The 15559-nt window shown below is 39.0% G+C and overlaps 1 protein-coding gene across 5 annotated transcripts in view; it reads left to right on the forward strand.

Moving 5' to 3' along the window:
• Positions 1–12275, forward strand: part of tmpoa (thymopoietin a) — a 32410-nt gene extending 20135 nt beyond the window's left edge. Inside the window, exons 3-8 of one of the 5 annotated variants that reach the window (XM_062065629.1) lie at positions 1832–1981; positions 2743–2855; positions 6329–6460; positions 9057–9254; positions 11307–11407; positions 11499–12275. In XM_062065629.1, the coding sequence (XP_061921613.1) occupies positions 1832–1981; positions 2743–2855; positions 6329–6460; positions 9057–9254; positions 11307–11407; positions 11499–11895 (1091 nt within the window). In that variant the 3' untranslated portion in view covers positions 11896–12275. The remainder of the gene's footprint in view (positions 1–1831; positions 1982–2742; positions 2856–6328; positions 6461–9056; positions 9255–11306; positions 11408–11498) is intronic. The other 4 variants (XM_062065632.1, XM_062065631.1, XM_062065630.1 and 1 more) reach the window with 4 other exon arrangements.
• Positions 12276–15559: the final 3284 nt, after the last annotated feature.

Here is a 15559-nt window from a genome sequence, read left to right on the forward strand (position 1 = left end):
GTTTTCAAGCTCATGATTCCTGTGCTAAAGTTACCTTAGCTTCTAGTATTCCTGTGCTAAGTAAGTTTTTGCTTTAGCTTCTCTTGCGAACGGCACGCTTTCTTTTTGTTTTGTTCCTGTCTGTTGTAATTTGTATGATTTATGAGAAATAAATCATCTCCTACCTGCACGCTTTCGTCCGGAGCCATCAGTTTTGCGTCCCGGGAACGAACCGCAGCACGCTGCACCCAGTCCGTGACAAATGACTGAGCTACGTGACGTCATTTCTTGTGATGTCTCACGGGGCATTTCTTGTCGGGACGAGATTCGTTCCCAGGGATTAGAATAAAGAACCAACTCTTTTTCTTTACTATAGTGGTCTCGATAACGGGTACCGGTTCTCAAAAAGGGATTCAAGTCCGAGGACTCTGTTCTTTTCTTATCGAACAACTAGGAAAACCGGGTTCGAGCATCATCCCTAGGACTGGGCGATATGAACCAAAACTGATATGCCGGTATTTTTAGTCCGACTTGCGGTATATGGTATACACCATTTTATCTTAAACAAAAAGTGAAAAGTGTTTAAGGTTTTATGGCTAGATAACCAGTGTGGAGCATACTTAGATTATTTTTGTTGTAAGTAGTAACGTGTTGTTTATTTCTATAAATTAGTTAGACGGTACTATGTCAAAGCAAAGCAGTTTTTGTTCATTAACGGTTTATGGCCTCAGGCTTGTGCACTGGGATAGATGAAGCTTTTACTGGCTCACTGCGGTGAAGGCCGCTGGCTATTCAGTTTGAAACTACTCTTCAGCTACCCAGTCGCTATACTAGGTTAGTCCGCACGGGCTATCTGGGGAGGCACTTACAAGCTGAGCAGTAGGTAAACATTTGACACACCTAGCGAGCAGCAGAGAGAAGCTATCGCTAGCTGCTGTGCTAATTCGCTAACATAACTGAACAACATAAACAGATGAGATTAGTGAATAAGTCGCTACAAGAGAGATATATGTTCCCAAAGCAAATTAGTGTACATGTAAATAAAGCTGTAGTCACTTACTCATAGCCAAATGCAGTCGGTGAACAAAGCATTGCATCACTCAGGAGTCAAGAAATTGGCCCCCCAGCCGCCATATTCTTTTGAAAAGTTTGTTTTGTTGCGTCAGAGAGGCCTACGTAATGTGTAAGGGGCAGAGTTGAGCCAAAGGGAAGGCCCTGTGCTTTGCCCGTCAGGCACAGAGAAGAGCAAACGACCGTAACAAAACTATATGCAAAAATACCGCTACGGCGATATTGTCTCAAATATATATTTCTTTCTAAAACATACAGGTATTGCTATAACACCCAATATACCGCCCAGCCTTAAATGGATGTCTATATGTATTTGGATGTGTGTGTATCTTTTATATTACTCTACTCTAAATTATACTAAGGTTAAATCACAAACTTACTTATTAAAAACTGTTTTAAAAAACAATCTTGGTTTTGGTAAATACAAACTACCTAAATAAAGTTTTAGAATTAGAACAGCAGATTGATATTTGCATCAGCACACAATCACATCTTGGTAATCACATTTTACCAAGACATATTTGTGTAAAATATTATTTCACCAATTACGTGGTTTGTCACTCCAGCAATCTAAATGTAATATTACAAATTCATTTTATTCATATTTTTGAGTAAATGAAATCTTCTAGAACGCTACCACTCTGAAGATGAATTGTTTGGGCCTGCTCGACTATTGTAGATATTTATTATAGTATAAATGGATCAGAATGTTAATCTTAAATCCATTGATTGATTACGTAGTTTATCTTGACTGATGCACCCATGTTTTTCATCCTCCCAGCATCTACCCGTAAACTGTACGAGAAGAAGTTGCAGAATCTCCTTGATGGTGGTTCTGCACAGGAAGCAATAACAAAGATAGTGGTCACAGAGATTCAAATCACCCACAATGGCAACTCTGAATCAGAACTCTACAGTGACAATGAGGATGGTAAGGAATTGCACTCATTGTTACAGATCGGATTGGGGATCAAAACACACTGCTGTATATGATTAGGTGACATTTTCAGAAGAGAAATTCTGATACCATTGTAAAAGATGGCTGTTCACACTCAAATCTCACTATGGCAAAATAAGGAGGTGTGGCTTTGCAGAGTGGGCTTTGTGGGAGGCATACATGGAGGAGAGCTGGGGTGGAGTTAATTACACCAAACAGTTTTTGCAGGATGTAGAAAATACAAAGAAGCGATGCAGATCTGATCTATAACGTTTTCTGTGCAGGTAATTACAGTATAAGTAACTGCTCTACAGCCATATCAAATTCAAAGGGCTGCAAATTTGTACAATAAGTACCCTTTAACTTTGTCATTATCGCTAACACCGACATAACTACTGTCTAGTTACACAACATTAGATTGCATACAGTGACTTTCTATTTAGTGCAAACTAAACTTAAAAATAAAAGCATGGCAGTATTCACCTGGATTCAACCACAGAAACTTAACAAAATCTACCCATTTAGATAATCACTGGAAGAACGATTTACAAATGATTGATTGCTCCCCATTCCTGTTATTTTTCTTACAAAAGTGACACGTAAATGTATAAGCAATGGCTAGTTTTTTCTTTCATTTGATTTCAGTTATCCAAAACGCTCATGTCGACGTGAGTCAGCCAGTCTAAGGGGGATCGACATAAACGGGTACGCATCACATGTATACTTAGTATATTTACAGTACTGTTTGTTTTTAGATGTGATAGTCAAAGAACCTGAGCCTGAGCCAGTTCCAGTGGTGGAGAAGCCAGTAAGAAGCAGAGGGAAGACACCAATCACAACACGCACACGTAGCAGCCAGTACAAGACTGTAAGTAGATTCTCTGCTTTTGGGATGGATCATTTTATTTCTGAACCCAATTGTCACTCTGACAAAGTAGTTTTCCGTTAAATTAATATTAATGAACCAAAATTAAGAAGTTTTGTGTTGGTCTTACACATTACCTTGTTTTGCTATTTTAATGTACAGTAACTCCTAACAGAATGTAATCAATCCAAATAATAGGTGAAAGTATTTCCAGTTCCCATCAGAAGTTTGTACATACGCTAATCATAGACATTAATTTCATATTCATTTTGGGGCTTTGTATATATACTTAAACCGTTGTTTTTCCAATGTCGACTGATTTATACAACGCCATCAACGCTTTTTAAAAACAGAAATTTGGTGAACATATTTGAATTCATTTTGGGGTTTTTCTCATCAAAACTGGTTACACAGGCTCAAAAGTTTACAACCTCAATATTTTAATTTTGGGATTTATCTGTTGTACCTTAACCAGGCGCTGTCTGTAGCCATCAACAGGGATAGTTGACCACTCTTCTTGCCAGAATTGTTATTGGTTTGTTTCCTGGAACATACTGGCTATTAGAAGTGGGGGAAATAATCGATTTTTAGATGCATTGCAATTTGGACATGCCGGTAGACGATTATAGAATCTGTTAGTAAATGATAATAATCAATTAACGATGCAGACAGTTAATATTTATGTATTTTGATCATTTCAAGCATACGTGGCGCATTACTTTAAAAAACGCATCACAATGTTTGCTTTTTTTTTTCTTTATCACTGATTTCTGCTCACTGAGACAGAAAACATAATAAAATATCACTTACTGTATAAGGTCTGCTGTCATTAGGATGCCATCCACAACTGGCTGCAGTAGTAGCACTGTTTTTATCACACAGCTTTATGGCAAAGAGTAGTCTTTATATTTGCAAAAAGAAATATCACCTGACACGTACAAGTCATTTGGGAAATTTTCGGCTTTGTATTTTAGAGTTAGTTTGGTAGTTTAACTTGGTCGTGTGTCCGGAGGCAAGCACAGAAATGGCCCCAGAAGGGTTCACCGTGCAGGGCTGTGTATAGAGGGATTGCCCCTGGCTGCCACGGCTCCGCGGAGGTAAGTGTTTGTCAAGTTGTGTGTTTCCCCTTTTCCTCTCAATAACAGCAACTCAGTCACATTACGACAATTTTCGCGACTTTTCGCATATAGATTCTGCTTTTTAGCGAACATTGATTCCACCCGCTATTCCGATGACACGTAAATCTATGATTCTATTTACTTTTGCGAACCTGGAAGTGGGGCGGTTAAAAGTTCAACTTTGATTGTCTGTTTCGCCGTGTGTTTTTTAAAATTATTTGCAGCGGCACCTGAATGAATGTGACAGCGCGCGTGTCATTATTACGATGGTCAGATGGATAAAAAAGTACCGATAGATGTATCAATAGTCTAGAATTTTCATGGACTGACCCAATTAGGAACCGGTACCTAAAATACCAGTACTCGGTATACATATTGATTATATTTATTCATATGACGTTTATTGTATTTCATAGTAGCTCTAGAGTTTAACGGTCAAGACCTATTAAATACTTATAGGCCAAGTATGAAGTAAATTTAATTTCAATACAAGCTAGAAAACACTTGTCACATTTAGCCTTTTCATTCAGTTTTCTGGTCCCCTCTGAGTGCTGAAAAGCAAACCCATTTAAGTCGAACAAATCATCAAGCGCTCGCTTAAGCCTATGTTGACATACATGGTCGACTGCTTTTGTCAACATAAAATTTGAGACCCAAATAGGTCATTTCTACAAAATATTATGAATTAATTAAATTAATGTCCTCTTGTGTTAAAGCTGCTGTATGTCACAGTTAGGTAGATACGGTACTTAGAAGGTTCTCACATTGGATCATTGTGACCCGCCCCCTTGTTCAAGCCTTCAGGATAGGCCCCATCTATGCACACGCACAGAGAAAAAGCATAACGACCCGCCACTTGATTTATGGTGTATTGCATCTGTTTTTTAATTCTGTCATTTGGAAAGATCTCCTTTGTGGGTGGGCATACGCGTGTCTTAGACACACAAAATTAAAGCCAATCAAAGCCAACACTGATTTCGGTCTACGGGGAAGTGTTTAACTTCCAATTGTGAAAAATATAGACATTTTTAAAGCAAATGAGTTCTTATAAACCACTATTGGTAACATAAGCTAGATGCTGGTGTTCTTGTTTTTTTTGTTGAAAAAAATGTAACTTTGGCCAATTTGCAAACGACAAACAAAGTCAAATGCTCTAGGTTAAAAAATTCTTTATAGCTCTTTCTTCTTACATCTCTAGTGTATGTCAAGAGTAAACTTACAGGCAACGGCTATTTTTGGTCCTGTTTACAGCGACACCCATATACGTCGGCCTAAACTGGATCCGCAGTACATACCTTCTTGTCAGAAATTCCCATACACTCCAATGTGGGCAACTAATTACTGCACAGAAGGTATAGAATCAATAAAACGGGTGACCTCCCTATTCTTCAACTTCACTTAAAATCTACAGCTGTTCGGCTGAAACTTAAGCACCCCTCGAGTGTTTCAACAGGACAATGATCTCGACTCATAAAATTATTTGTGGACTATGCTCAAAAGCAGGGTTCAGCTCAGGAAACCCCCAATTCAGCCAAAAGGAGTGGTCAGATATTGTGCAAGAAATTATGCCAGAAGCCTGTTCATGGCTACCAAGAGCGTCTGGTTAAGGCGATACGTAAAAATCACTGATGATGTACTGTACGTTGTATAGTCATTTCACTCTGCAGAAAAGAATGGTTAAAATCAATTATTAAGGGCCCAAAATTGATTTGTCTTTCAATCCCATAAGTGTATGTAAACTGGTACGATGCATAGCCGCACTGTGACAAAGCTGTTTATCTGCTAATTAGGTATAACCTTACAAAAACTGAGTTTCCACTAATATCAGCAGCATGGAACACGGCTGGGTTTCATTATAATGTGCCCTCACTTGGAAAGGAAGAAAAGTGAATTTTACTCGGTGCAAGGCTGCATGTTCATTTGCAAACTGTGTTTTTCTGTATGTCAGACTTAAAGCACATGATGTGAATTAGCCATGGTGGATTCTTTTCACTGCTGACTTTTCGTTCTCTTACCACGATGTCTGTTTCAGAGCATGTTTCAGTGCAACGCAACATCTATTTCTTTACATCTTTAGTTTTGTGGAAAGCTTAATTTGACGAATTTAAAGGTGATTTCTCTGAAAAAGAAGTAATGTTTGATTCCCTCCTTGTGATGTGTGTGCTGTGATGTGTGATTTTGAGTGAGCAGCTCCTCCTGCTGTTTAGAAGGACATGGTTCACCTAAGTGACAATTCTGTGTGTCTTAAACTTTTGTTCCATCACACATAATTTATATTGTTTTTAATATCCAACTCCACTCTTGAATGCAGTGTTCTTTTCGCTCGTTTTCTCCTTACTCTTCTTCTCTCTCTCCCAGCAAATACTGTTTGAGGATCTCAGGCCTGTAATAAATCATCAGGTCACATTGGAGTCCAACCGAAATGTTTGCAACAGGTTGGAAAATCCTCCTCGGGCTGAGCCTTTGGCAGCCTCATCTTGGCCCATTCAGGTAGTTCTGGGCTTATCACTTATTCAGCCCTTTAAAAACTGCTGGCCTGCTGCGTGGTCTGTGTTGCTATGGTAATTGCTCAATATGCAAATACAGTGTCTGCTAAATGCTAAACATAACCTTTTTTCTCCTCTTCACTTTGATAACAAGATAATCCATGTAGAGCTTGTAGACGCACAGACAAACTTTATTTATTAGGGATATTTTTTTTTCTAGAAAAGTGGCTAAGGGTTTAAAGAAGGGGGTGTCCAAACTTGTTCCACAGAGTAGGGAAATTAAACGGTGTGAGGAGGCACTATAATATTATTCACGTTTGAATTCATTGAACACGCTAAGCAAGCCAATATGGGTCAGGATATTCTGAACTATTAAATATTTCTACAGAAAAAAACGACCTACATCTCAGCTTTGCGGTATAGGTGACACCTTTTTGAGGGCTTTGCCATACTAACTTGGTGCAAGAGTTCACAAAATCCATGGTTTGGATCTTTTTACTGTTTTGTTGTCACAGTTTTTGGTTTCTTGTACCTTGTCGTGTTTTTTTACACTGCAGAAAACCATATATCGCATTAATGCACCATTACCAGTTTTCAGTAAAATATCTGATAAAATAAAACCTAAAATGGCTCCTACAGCTCCGACACTTGAATTAAATGCAAAAATCCTTACATTTGTACATCATTGGACAATTTTGCCCAGCATTTTCAAGTCAAAGCATATTATTTTAACATAATGTCTTAAGTTAGTAAAATAAAGCACACAGAAGGATGCATCATTAGAATAGAAAAGAAAGCCTTTATTGTCATTATCCTGTGTATAATGAGAGTTGAAGAGCAGCTCCTTAAGTGCACACATAAATAGCACAACATAAACGTATAAATACACAGTATAACATTGTAAAAAAACAGACAGTTAAGTTAAAGTTAAAGTACCAATGATTGTCACACACACTAGGTGAAATGTGTCCTCTGCATTTGACCCATACCCTTGTTCACCCCCTGGGAGGTGAGGGGAGCAGTGAGCAGCATCGGTGGCCACACTCTGGAATCATTTTGGTGATTTAACCCCCAATTCCAACCCTTGATGCTGAGTGCCAAGCAGGAAGGTAATGGGTCCCATTTTTTTTAGTCTTTGGTATGTTTCGGCCGGAGTTTGAACTCACAGCCTACCTATCTCAGGGCAAACACTCTAACCACTAGGCCACCGAGTAGAAACAGAAAAGAGGTAGTCTGAGTCTTATTATTATTATTATTATTGTTGTTATTATTATTTCAACACTGGTGGCCAAACTATAGTTTTACCAGTCCAAGTTATCATTAAAGGGGCTGTGTGCAACGTGCTCAGTTACATTTTTACACCCAAAAAATATAACAAGAACGACAGCATGTTACTAATTATATTGAATAAAAATTGTTCATCGGTTCGAGGTAAAGTGACTACGATTTACAATCAGTTTGTCATGATAGAATATACTGTACGGTACATTCATCGATAGCGAGCATTAGTAGCTAAATTTTGCTGAATCGCTATCATTAGCTGACCACACACAAAGCATGTCTGTGTCTATTACAATCCCTGGCATCGTGTGCTGCATCGACTACAACAGCTGTCTAGCATTAGCAGCAGCATGGTGTTTTTCCCGTGCCTTTCACTAGTGTTTTGGACGACAAGTAGTCTTAACATTTGTAAAAAAAAAAAGCATAACTGATGCAAAGAAAAGTAATTTGAGAACTCTTTTGTTCTTTAGATGAGTTTCGTAGTTCTTTTTCGCACACTTGCGTTGGAGGTGGCCACGTAGAGATCTGAGTAACAAACATTGTTTATCATCACAATAACAGCATTTCAGTCATATTACGCCCGTTTCCATAACTTTCTACTCTTAATAGTAGATTCTGTTTTTATTGGCCATTACTGTGATTCCGTCTGCATTTTCGTTAACGTGGATATCATAGGGCTCTCCGCTCCAAACTAATTCATAACAAAGAAAAAACATAATCAGAACAACACACAAACTGTCAGGTCAACTGAATGGTTTAAATTTTTTTCATAAACCATTCCATCCCAAATACTAACTAAACCAAAACCTGCATGTTGTTATGAGCAAGTCTTGACAAAAAATTGTTTATATTTTCTCCATAACAGGACGCCCAAAAATCACCTGAAAGATTGAGACATTTCCAAAGTTCTTTGTTTTTGTATGATGTTTTCATGGTGGCTATGTTTAATTTTGTCTCTAGTGTGTTGCTGGCCAATCAAAAACGGACTGCAAAGCACAAATGCTACCCAGGCCGTGCTTTGAACACCCCTGATTTTAGAGGTTAAACTAATTGGTTGGCTTTTGAGTGATCTCTACTAGTACTGGCATTGGTTTCTTTTGATTGATACATTTGGCCAACTCGACATATCGCAGGAGTGGAGCTTCTCTTTTTGTTCTCCTTTTTATTCTGGTGTCCGAGGAACATGAGCCAAGACCTGGTCCAACTTCAGAAAAAAGTTTTACATCTTTAAGATCATCTGTTAGGGTGTGTTGTACTTGATGATTTAGTCTGCGCATCCATAGACATGTAATCTAATGTCACACTCTGCTTTTCACAAGCCAAAGGCCCTGCCAGAGGAACAAAGCCCGCAACCAGCTGCCAAGCAATCCAGTGCTTCCCCTCCTTGGATTTGCTATACGAAAATTGACCCAGTGACGTTTAGTCCTATGCGAAATGTCTCGCCCATTAAAAAGCAAGAGTCCCACTGGTCAGTTTTAGAGCAGTTTGGATCCAAACCAAGCAGTGGGAAAGCAGCGGTACATTTCAACTTCTCCTGTATGTATGTGGTGGCACCAGTTTTTTTTGTATTACAGTGGAACCCACTTATGTCGAAAACCCGTCTAAGGCGACCAACTCATCAAGTCGTTGTCCGCCATGTTTGTCTTATTACATAAACATGCCCGGTTAAATCCAAGTCGACATACATGGTTGATCACTTTTGTGGACATCCAATTTACCAATCAAGGGGTAATTTCTTTAAAAAATGTGTCTGTTTATGTTTATGTGATCATGTAGAATTAACTTCATCTTTATGACTAAACAAAGTGAAATACAACAACATAACTGCTCTATAGGGATGGGTAACTTTTCACATTTGAACCGATACGGTAACAATACTGGTTACCTAGTAATCGATACCACTACTCAACGGTACCAATTTTTTGTATTTTTTTGTGTGTTCACATTGTAATAAATGTTAATTGTTTATGAATAAAATATATTTTTTAATTTAACACTGAGCTGGTAACTGTGCTGATCAGTTTGTCATTGAAAATCCTAAAGTCCTACACTTTTAAATGTAATTTGCTAATTTTACATAGACTTTCAAGACATAAAACAAAATTACTGTAGGCAAGGCAAGTTTATTTATAGAGCACAATTCGTAAACAAAGGCACTTCAAAGTGCTGGACAGAATTTATAGAAGGCAAAACTAAAAATAAAATTATTAAAGTAATCATTCAAAATGAAAAACATAAAATAAAATTATCATAAAAAATCTTATAATTAAAAAAAAATAAAAAAGTATATATAAAATACTTTTAGTTGTCATGCACATCCATCCATCCATTTTCGACTGCTTGGATCCTATCCCACCTGCACTCGGGCAAAAGGCAGGGTGCACCTTGGACAAATCGCCACCTCATCGCAGGGCTAACACAGATAGACAATTTTTGAAAATGTTTTCAGGCTGAATTTGAACATTGCCAACATTGAAGCCTGTCTCACATCTTTAGGAATAATTTTCCAGGTTTTAGGAGTATAAAACTGGAACACAGCCTCACCATTTTTTTTCCTGACTCTGGGCACCAGCAGATTCATGGTTCCTATGGCTCTCACATGTCAGAGATGTGCTTTGGCACAAGACCATGAAAAGACTTGTTCAAAAGCAAAGCTGTTTTAAAGTCGACTCTCTGAGCAACAGGAAGCCAGTGCAGTGACCTAAACACTGGACTAATGTGGGCATATTTTCTGGTTCTCGTTAGGACTCGAGCAGCAGTATTTTGGATGTACTGCAGCTGCTTTACAGCTCTTTTAGACAGTGAGAAGTCCTTTACAGTAGTCTAACCTGCTGGAGACAAAGCTGTTTCGTGAGATGAGATTATAAAATGATATATAATACAAAAGAATCAAAACAAAAATATAAATTCATGTCACTGGACAAAGTCACAAGTAAATGTGTAATCCATGGCTATTTTCAGTTATATCGACAGCCGCTTATGTCAACGTGAATCAACCAATCCGTGGGTTGTCGACATCAACAGGTTCCACTGTACAGTGTATTACTTCTGAACATGTCAAACAGAATGGTGGTGTTGGGTGGTGAAGCACGAACAGGTTTAGCTCTCACACACACCATATGGTTGGTAGTGGTCAATACATAAATCGTGCTTATGTGTGTACAGCTGTTAAGTTTTTTTTTAGTTGTGACAGCTGTACAGTTGGGTAGATAAAGGTCACCCACACACACTTCTTTGTGAGTAGGTAGCGTGTGATACTCCAGATGACCTGACTTATATAAGAGACCACAGGAAATCACAAACCTCATGTTGACACGCAGCCTAGAGAAGCGCAGTTGTGCATCGCCACTGTCCAATGAGATGTCAGTGAGACAGGTCTGTGCAGTCACAGGCGGACCTCGTATGTTGAACATGGGGGTTGGACTAACTTTTTTTTTGTACATGTCACATGGTGAGGTGTCCTATTCATTTGGGTGTTTAATCTGTTAATTTGGCTAAGCACTTGATTTGTGAAAATGTGGAATATTCCACTCATATTCATGATGTCCACCTTTTTTCACATGACATAGGTGGAGAAGATAGCAGCCAGTGACCAAACCCCAAAGGTGGACGAGAAGGATGTTCTGAAAGAGCTGTTCCCCAATGACATCAACAGTTCACTAGGAATTACGTAAGTACTGCATTAGTCTTTTGAGACTGCAGATTCATGATTCATGTTGGACTTTCAGAGCCAGAAACTAGAAGTCTTTGTCCTCTTGTAGGGCCACTTGCAGACGACCTATCCGGGGAGCTGCCGGACGCTCGGTGACCTCCCGTGATCTCTTGAATGATGAAAACTCCTACTTTTCTTCCAAAACGGCTCAAATACTCAGCAACTCCACCTCTTCCTCCTACACAGAGAACCGTATTATCAACAGAGTCAGCAGTGTGCCAACCTTCTCCCCTAACCTCTTGCCGAGCACCACCAAGCTCCTGTCTGCCATGCCCCCTGCTGCTCCAACCAAAGTAGCACGCCCAGGCATGGCGCTGTGGAAAAAGATGCTTCTGTTGGTGATAGGAGCTGCTTTCCTGTTCTTTGTTTACCAAGCTATGGAAACCAATTCCATCAACCCATTTTCAGCAGAAAGCTCAGAGGTGGTGAGTGGTAGCAAAGCATAAAAGTTCACCAAGAGGACAGTTTGCTCATAATTTGTTTTTCTGTGAATCACCATTAGTCATTTTTTTAAGACTATAACATACAAAAATGTAATACCATAGCTAACATTTTTGTCTTTTTTATTGCATTATTGCATGGTGTGAGTGAATGTAGTGTTCATTAGCTCAGTCATTAACAGTCTTGAATATGGAATTTAAAAATGTATTTTTTTATTTTATTTTAACCTTCTTGATAAGACTTGTTATCCAAATCATTTTAAATTTTAAGCCTCATCAATATTTTTCTTAAATGTTCTTATAATAAATGGAAATGTAAAATTTGACCAAATTATGTATTCATGTGACAAATATTGAATATATTCTCAATAAACTATAATATGGAATTTTGTTTGTATATTCTTCCTTACACTTAATTATTATGATGGTTTGAAGGTATCTGATGATTAAAGGAAAGAAAATAGTTGTGTTATATTATAATCCTGTTTGTAAGCCTCTAATGGGGCACAACAATGCATTTAAGCTTATTGATTCCCCCCCCAATTTTACTTATGGGAGGTAAGAGATGCACTTCACTGAAAGCTGAGGCTCTGTCTCGAATGGAATAAAGTAGTTTTGTGTTTGTTTTTATGTGGAGCCGCTGCTAATTTGGGGGGAAAAACATGCTACTTGCAAACGCGTGTGCCATATTATAGGGCTTAGATCAGGGCCATTCAACTTGGGGTCCACATCCGTCCTGGAAATGACACCGTACCCCTGAGTTTACTTCAAAAGGTAGAAACTACAGTGCTCCTGTTGTAAGAGGATTTTAGACCACTGTAAACCCGTTGGCCCATCACATTGATATTTTAACCTTGCCAAAAGAACACTGGGATCTGAACTTGTGATTTTACTGAGGTGTTCCTCAAGACACCTCTTTAATTCCTTTCTTTTTTCGTTTTTTTATTTGACAGTTTTATGTCTTTACATAATGTGAGCACCCCCCGCGACCCCGAAAGGGACAAGCGGTAGAAAATGGATGGATGGATTTATGTAACTAAGGTGTTGCTGTAACTAGTTTACTTCATATGCAGGTAATAGTCATTTGTCCAACATCTGTAGTTACTAGTAGTGTTCCTGAAAGTTCCATTTTAGGTCATCACTTGTGAGAGACTCATATTTTTGCAGCAAATGATAAAAACAGTGCTGTAATGGAAAAGATATTTGACTAGCTTTTTAGCAGAAAGTCCTTCAAAACAACAGCGCTCTTGTAACACTGACAAAATCAAATGTGTACTGTGGAGGACGTTGCAGGTGATCAGGAGTATACAAAATAAGAACAATATTGAAGTCTGGCCACCTGGTTCTTAGCTTTCTAGAAATGTGTCCCCCAAATCAAGTTAGTTGAATTTCCCTAGTTTAGAAGTTCAACATCCTACAACATGCCGCTGACAATTATTGTATATATTTTTAAATTTTTATTAAACATTTTAGGTATCTTTTTTTTTTTTTTTAATTAAGAAAAAAATGCATGCATACAAATACAGTACAGTACTGTGCTTACAAAATATGGGTCTTCCTGCTGGGAATTATTCTGTGAATTGATTTAAGAGAACGCCCTCTGTTGGCTTCATACATGCTGCACTCTTTTCCCTTGCTGTTCAAATTAGTGATAAGAATTTCGGCTGTCTGAAAGAAAGCCTGGTCTAATTAGTCAGTTCACTAAAAAGATAGTTATTTGAGCTCCTAAATACCTTTTGAATTGAATTGAATTTAAACTTTTTATTAGTAGATTGCACAGTACAGTACATATTCCGTACAATTGACCACTAAATGGTAACACCCGAATAGGTTTTTCAACTTGTTTAAGTCAGGGTCCACGTCAATCAATTCATGGTACAAATATATACTATCAGCATAATACAGTCATCACACAAGTTAATCATCAGAGTATTTACATTGAATTATTTACATCATTTACAATCCGGGGGTGGGATGTGGAGGGGGGGGGGGGGGTTGATATCAGCACTTCAGTCATCAACAATTGCATAATCAGCATACTTGCCAACCTTGAGACCTCCAATATCGGGAGGGGGGGGGGGGTGTTTGGGGGAGGGGGGCGTGGTTGGGGGCGTGGTTATTTACAGCTAGAATTCACCAACTCGAGTATTTCATATATATATATATATATATATATATATATATATATATATATATATATATATATGTATGAAATACTTGACTTTCAGTGAATTCTAGCTATATATATTTTTTTTATTTTTTATTTTATTTACATAGAAAAAAAAATAATACTTGAATTTCAGTGTTCCAGTGGCTATCCATTAGATGGCAGTATTGTCCTGTTTAACTTCTCCGTTCATGATGAGTATATCATTTCGGCCGCCATGTCTGTAATTTCCTCGTTCTTCTGCTTCGTCTCCTTGTTGTGTGCGCAGTTGTGCACTCTATAAAAGCCCTAGATGTTATGACGTCTTTGGGCAGGCAAGCTGTTTATTTTGTGGGAAAGCGGACGTGAGAACAGGCTGTCCCCACTCAGTCTCAGGTACGCATTGAGCTGGAGGGGGCGTGGCCTCCAGCTCCGGCTGAATACCGGGAGTTTGTCGGGAGAAAATCTCTGCCGGGAGGTTGTCGGGAGAGGCGCTGAATATCGGGATTCTCCCGCTAAAAACGGGAGGGTTGGCAAGTATGAATCAGAGAAATGGACATTGAAACAGTGTAGGTCTGACTTGGTAGGATATGTACAGCGAGCAGTGAACATAGTGAGTTCAGAAAGTATAAGAACAAGTATTTACATTTGATTATTTACAATACGGGGAGGTGGGATGTGGTGGGGGGAGGGTGTTAGTCAAGGGTTAAAGTTGCCTGGAGGTGTTCTTTTAGTGCGGTTTTGAAGGAGGATAGAGATATACTTTCTTTTACACCTGTTGGGAGTGCATTCCATATTGATGTGGCATAGAAGGAGAATGAGTTAAGACCTTTGTTAGATAGGAATCTGGGTTTAACGTGGTTTGTGGAGCTCCCCCTGGTGTTATGGTTATGGCAGTCATTTAGGTTATGGAAGCAGTTTGACATGTACTTCGGTATCAGGGAGGTGTAGCGGATGTAAAGTGAGTTTATGTATTTGATTGGTACCAACAGTGCACTGCATTTTTTTTAATATACGTTCTTGGTGTGAAAGCACTAATGGGTCCATCCATTCATCCATTTTCTTCCGCTTATCAGAGGTCGGGTCACGGGGGCAGCAGCCTAAGCAGAGAAGCCCAGACTTCCCTCTCCCCAGCCACTTCGTCCAGCTCCTTCCAAGGGATCCCGGGGCGTTCCCAGGCCAGGTGGGAGACATAGTCTTCCCAATGTGTCCTGGGTCTTCCCCGTGGCCTCCTGCCAGTCGGACGTGTCCTAAACAGCACCCTAGGGAGGCGTTCGGGAGGCATCCTGACCAGATGCCCGAACCACCTCATCTGGCTCCTCTCAATGGGAGCCAAAGGTGCATGGTCTGTAGTCGAATTAGGAGACTGTCAAAATTCACACACTTAGGAACTTAGTAAACATATTTAAGCGTACTTGGCAAGTAAATGGTTTATGAGGTAAAATGCTGGTTGAACATTCATAGCTCTATAAATAAGGAGTTTGATTGATTGATTGAAACTTTTATTAGTAGATTGCACAGTGA

Source organism: Entelurus aequoreus, linkage group LG12 (genome assembly GCF_033978785.1).
Source record: "Entelurus aequoreus isolate RoL-2023_Sb linkage group LG12, RoL_Eaeq_v1.1, whole genome shotgun sequence".
In the NCBI taxonomy this organism is placed as follows: Eukaryota; Metazoa; Chordata; class Actinopteri; order Syngnathiformes; family Syngnathidae; genus Entelurus; species Entelurus aequoreus.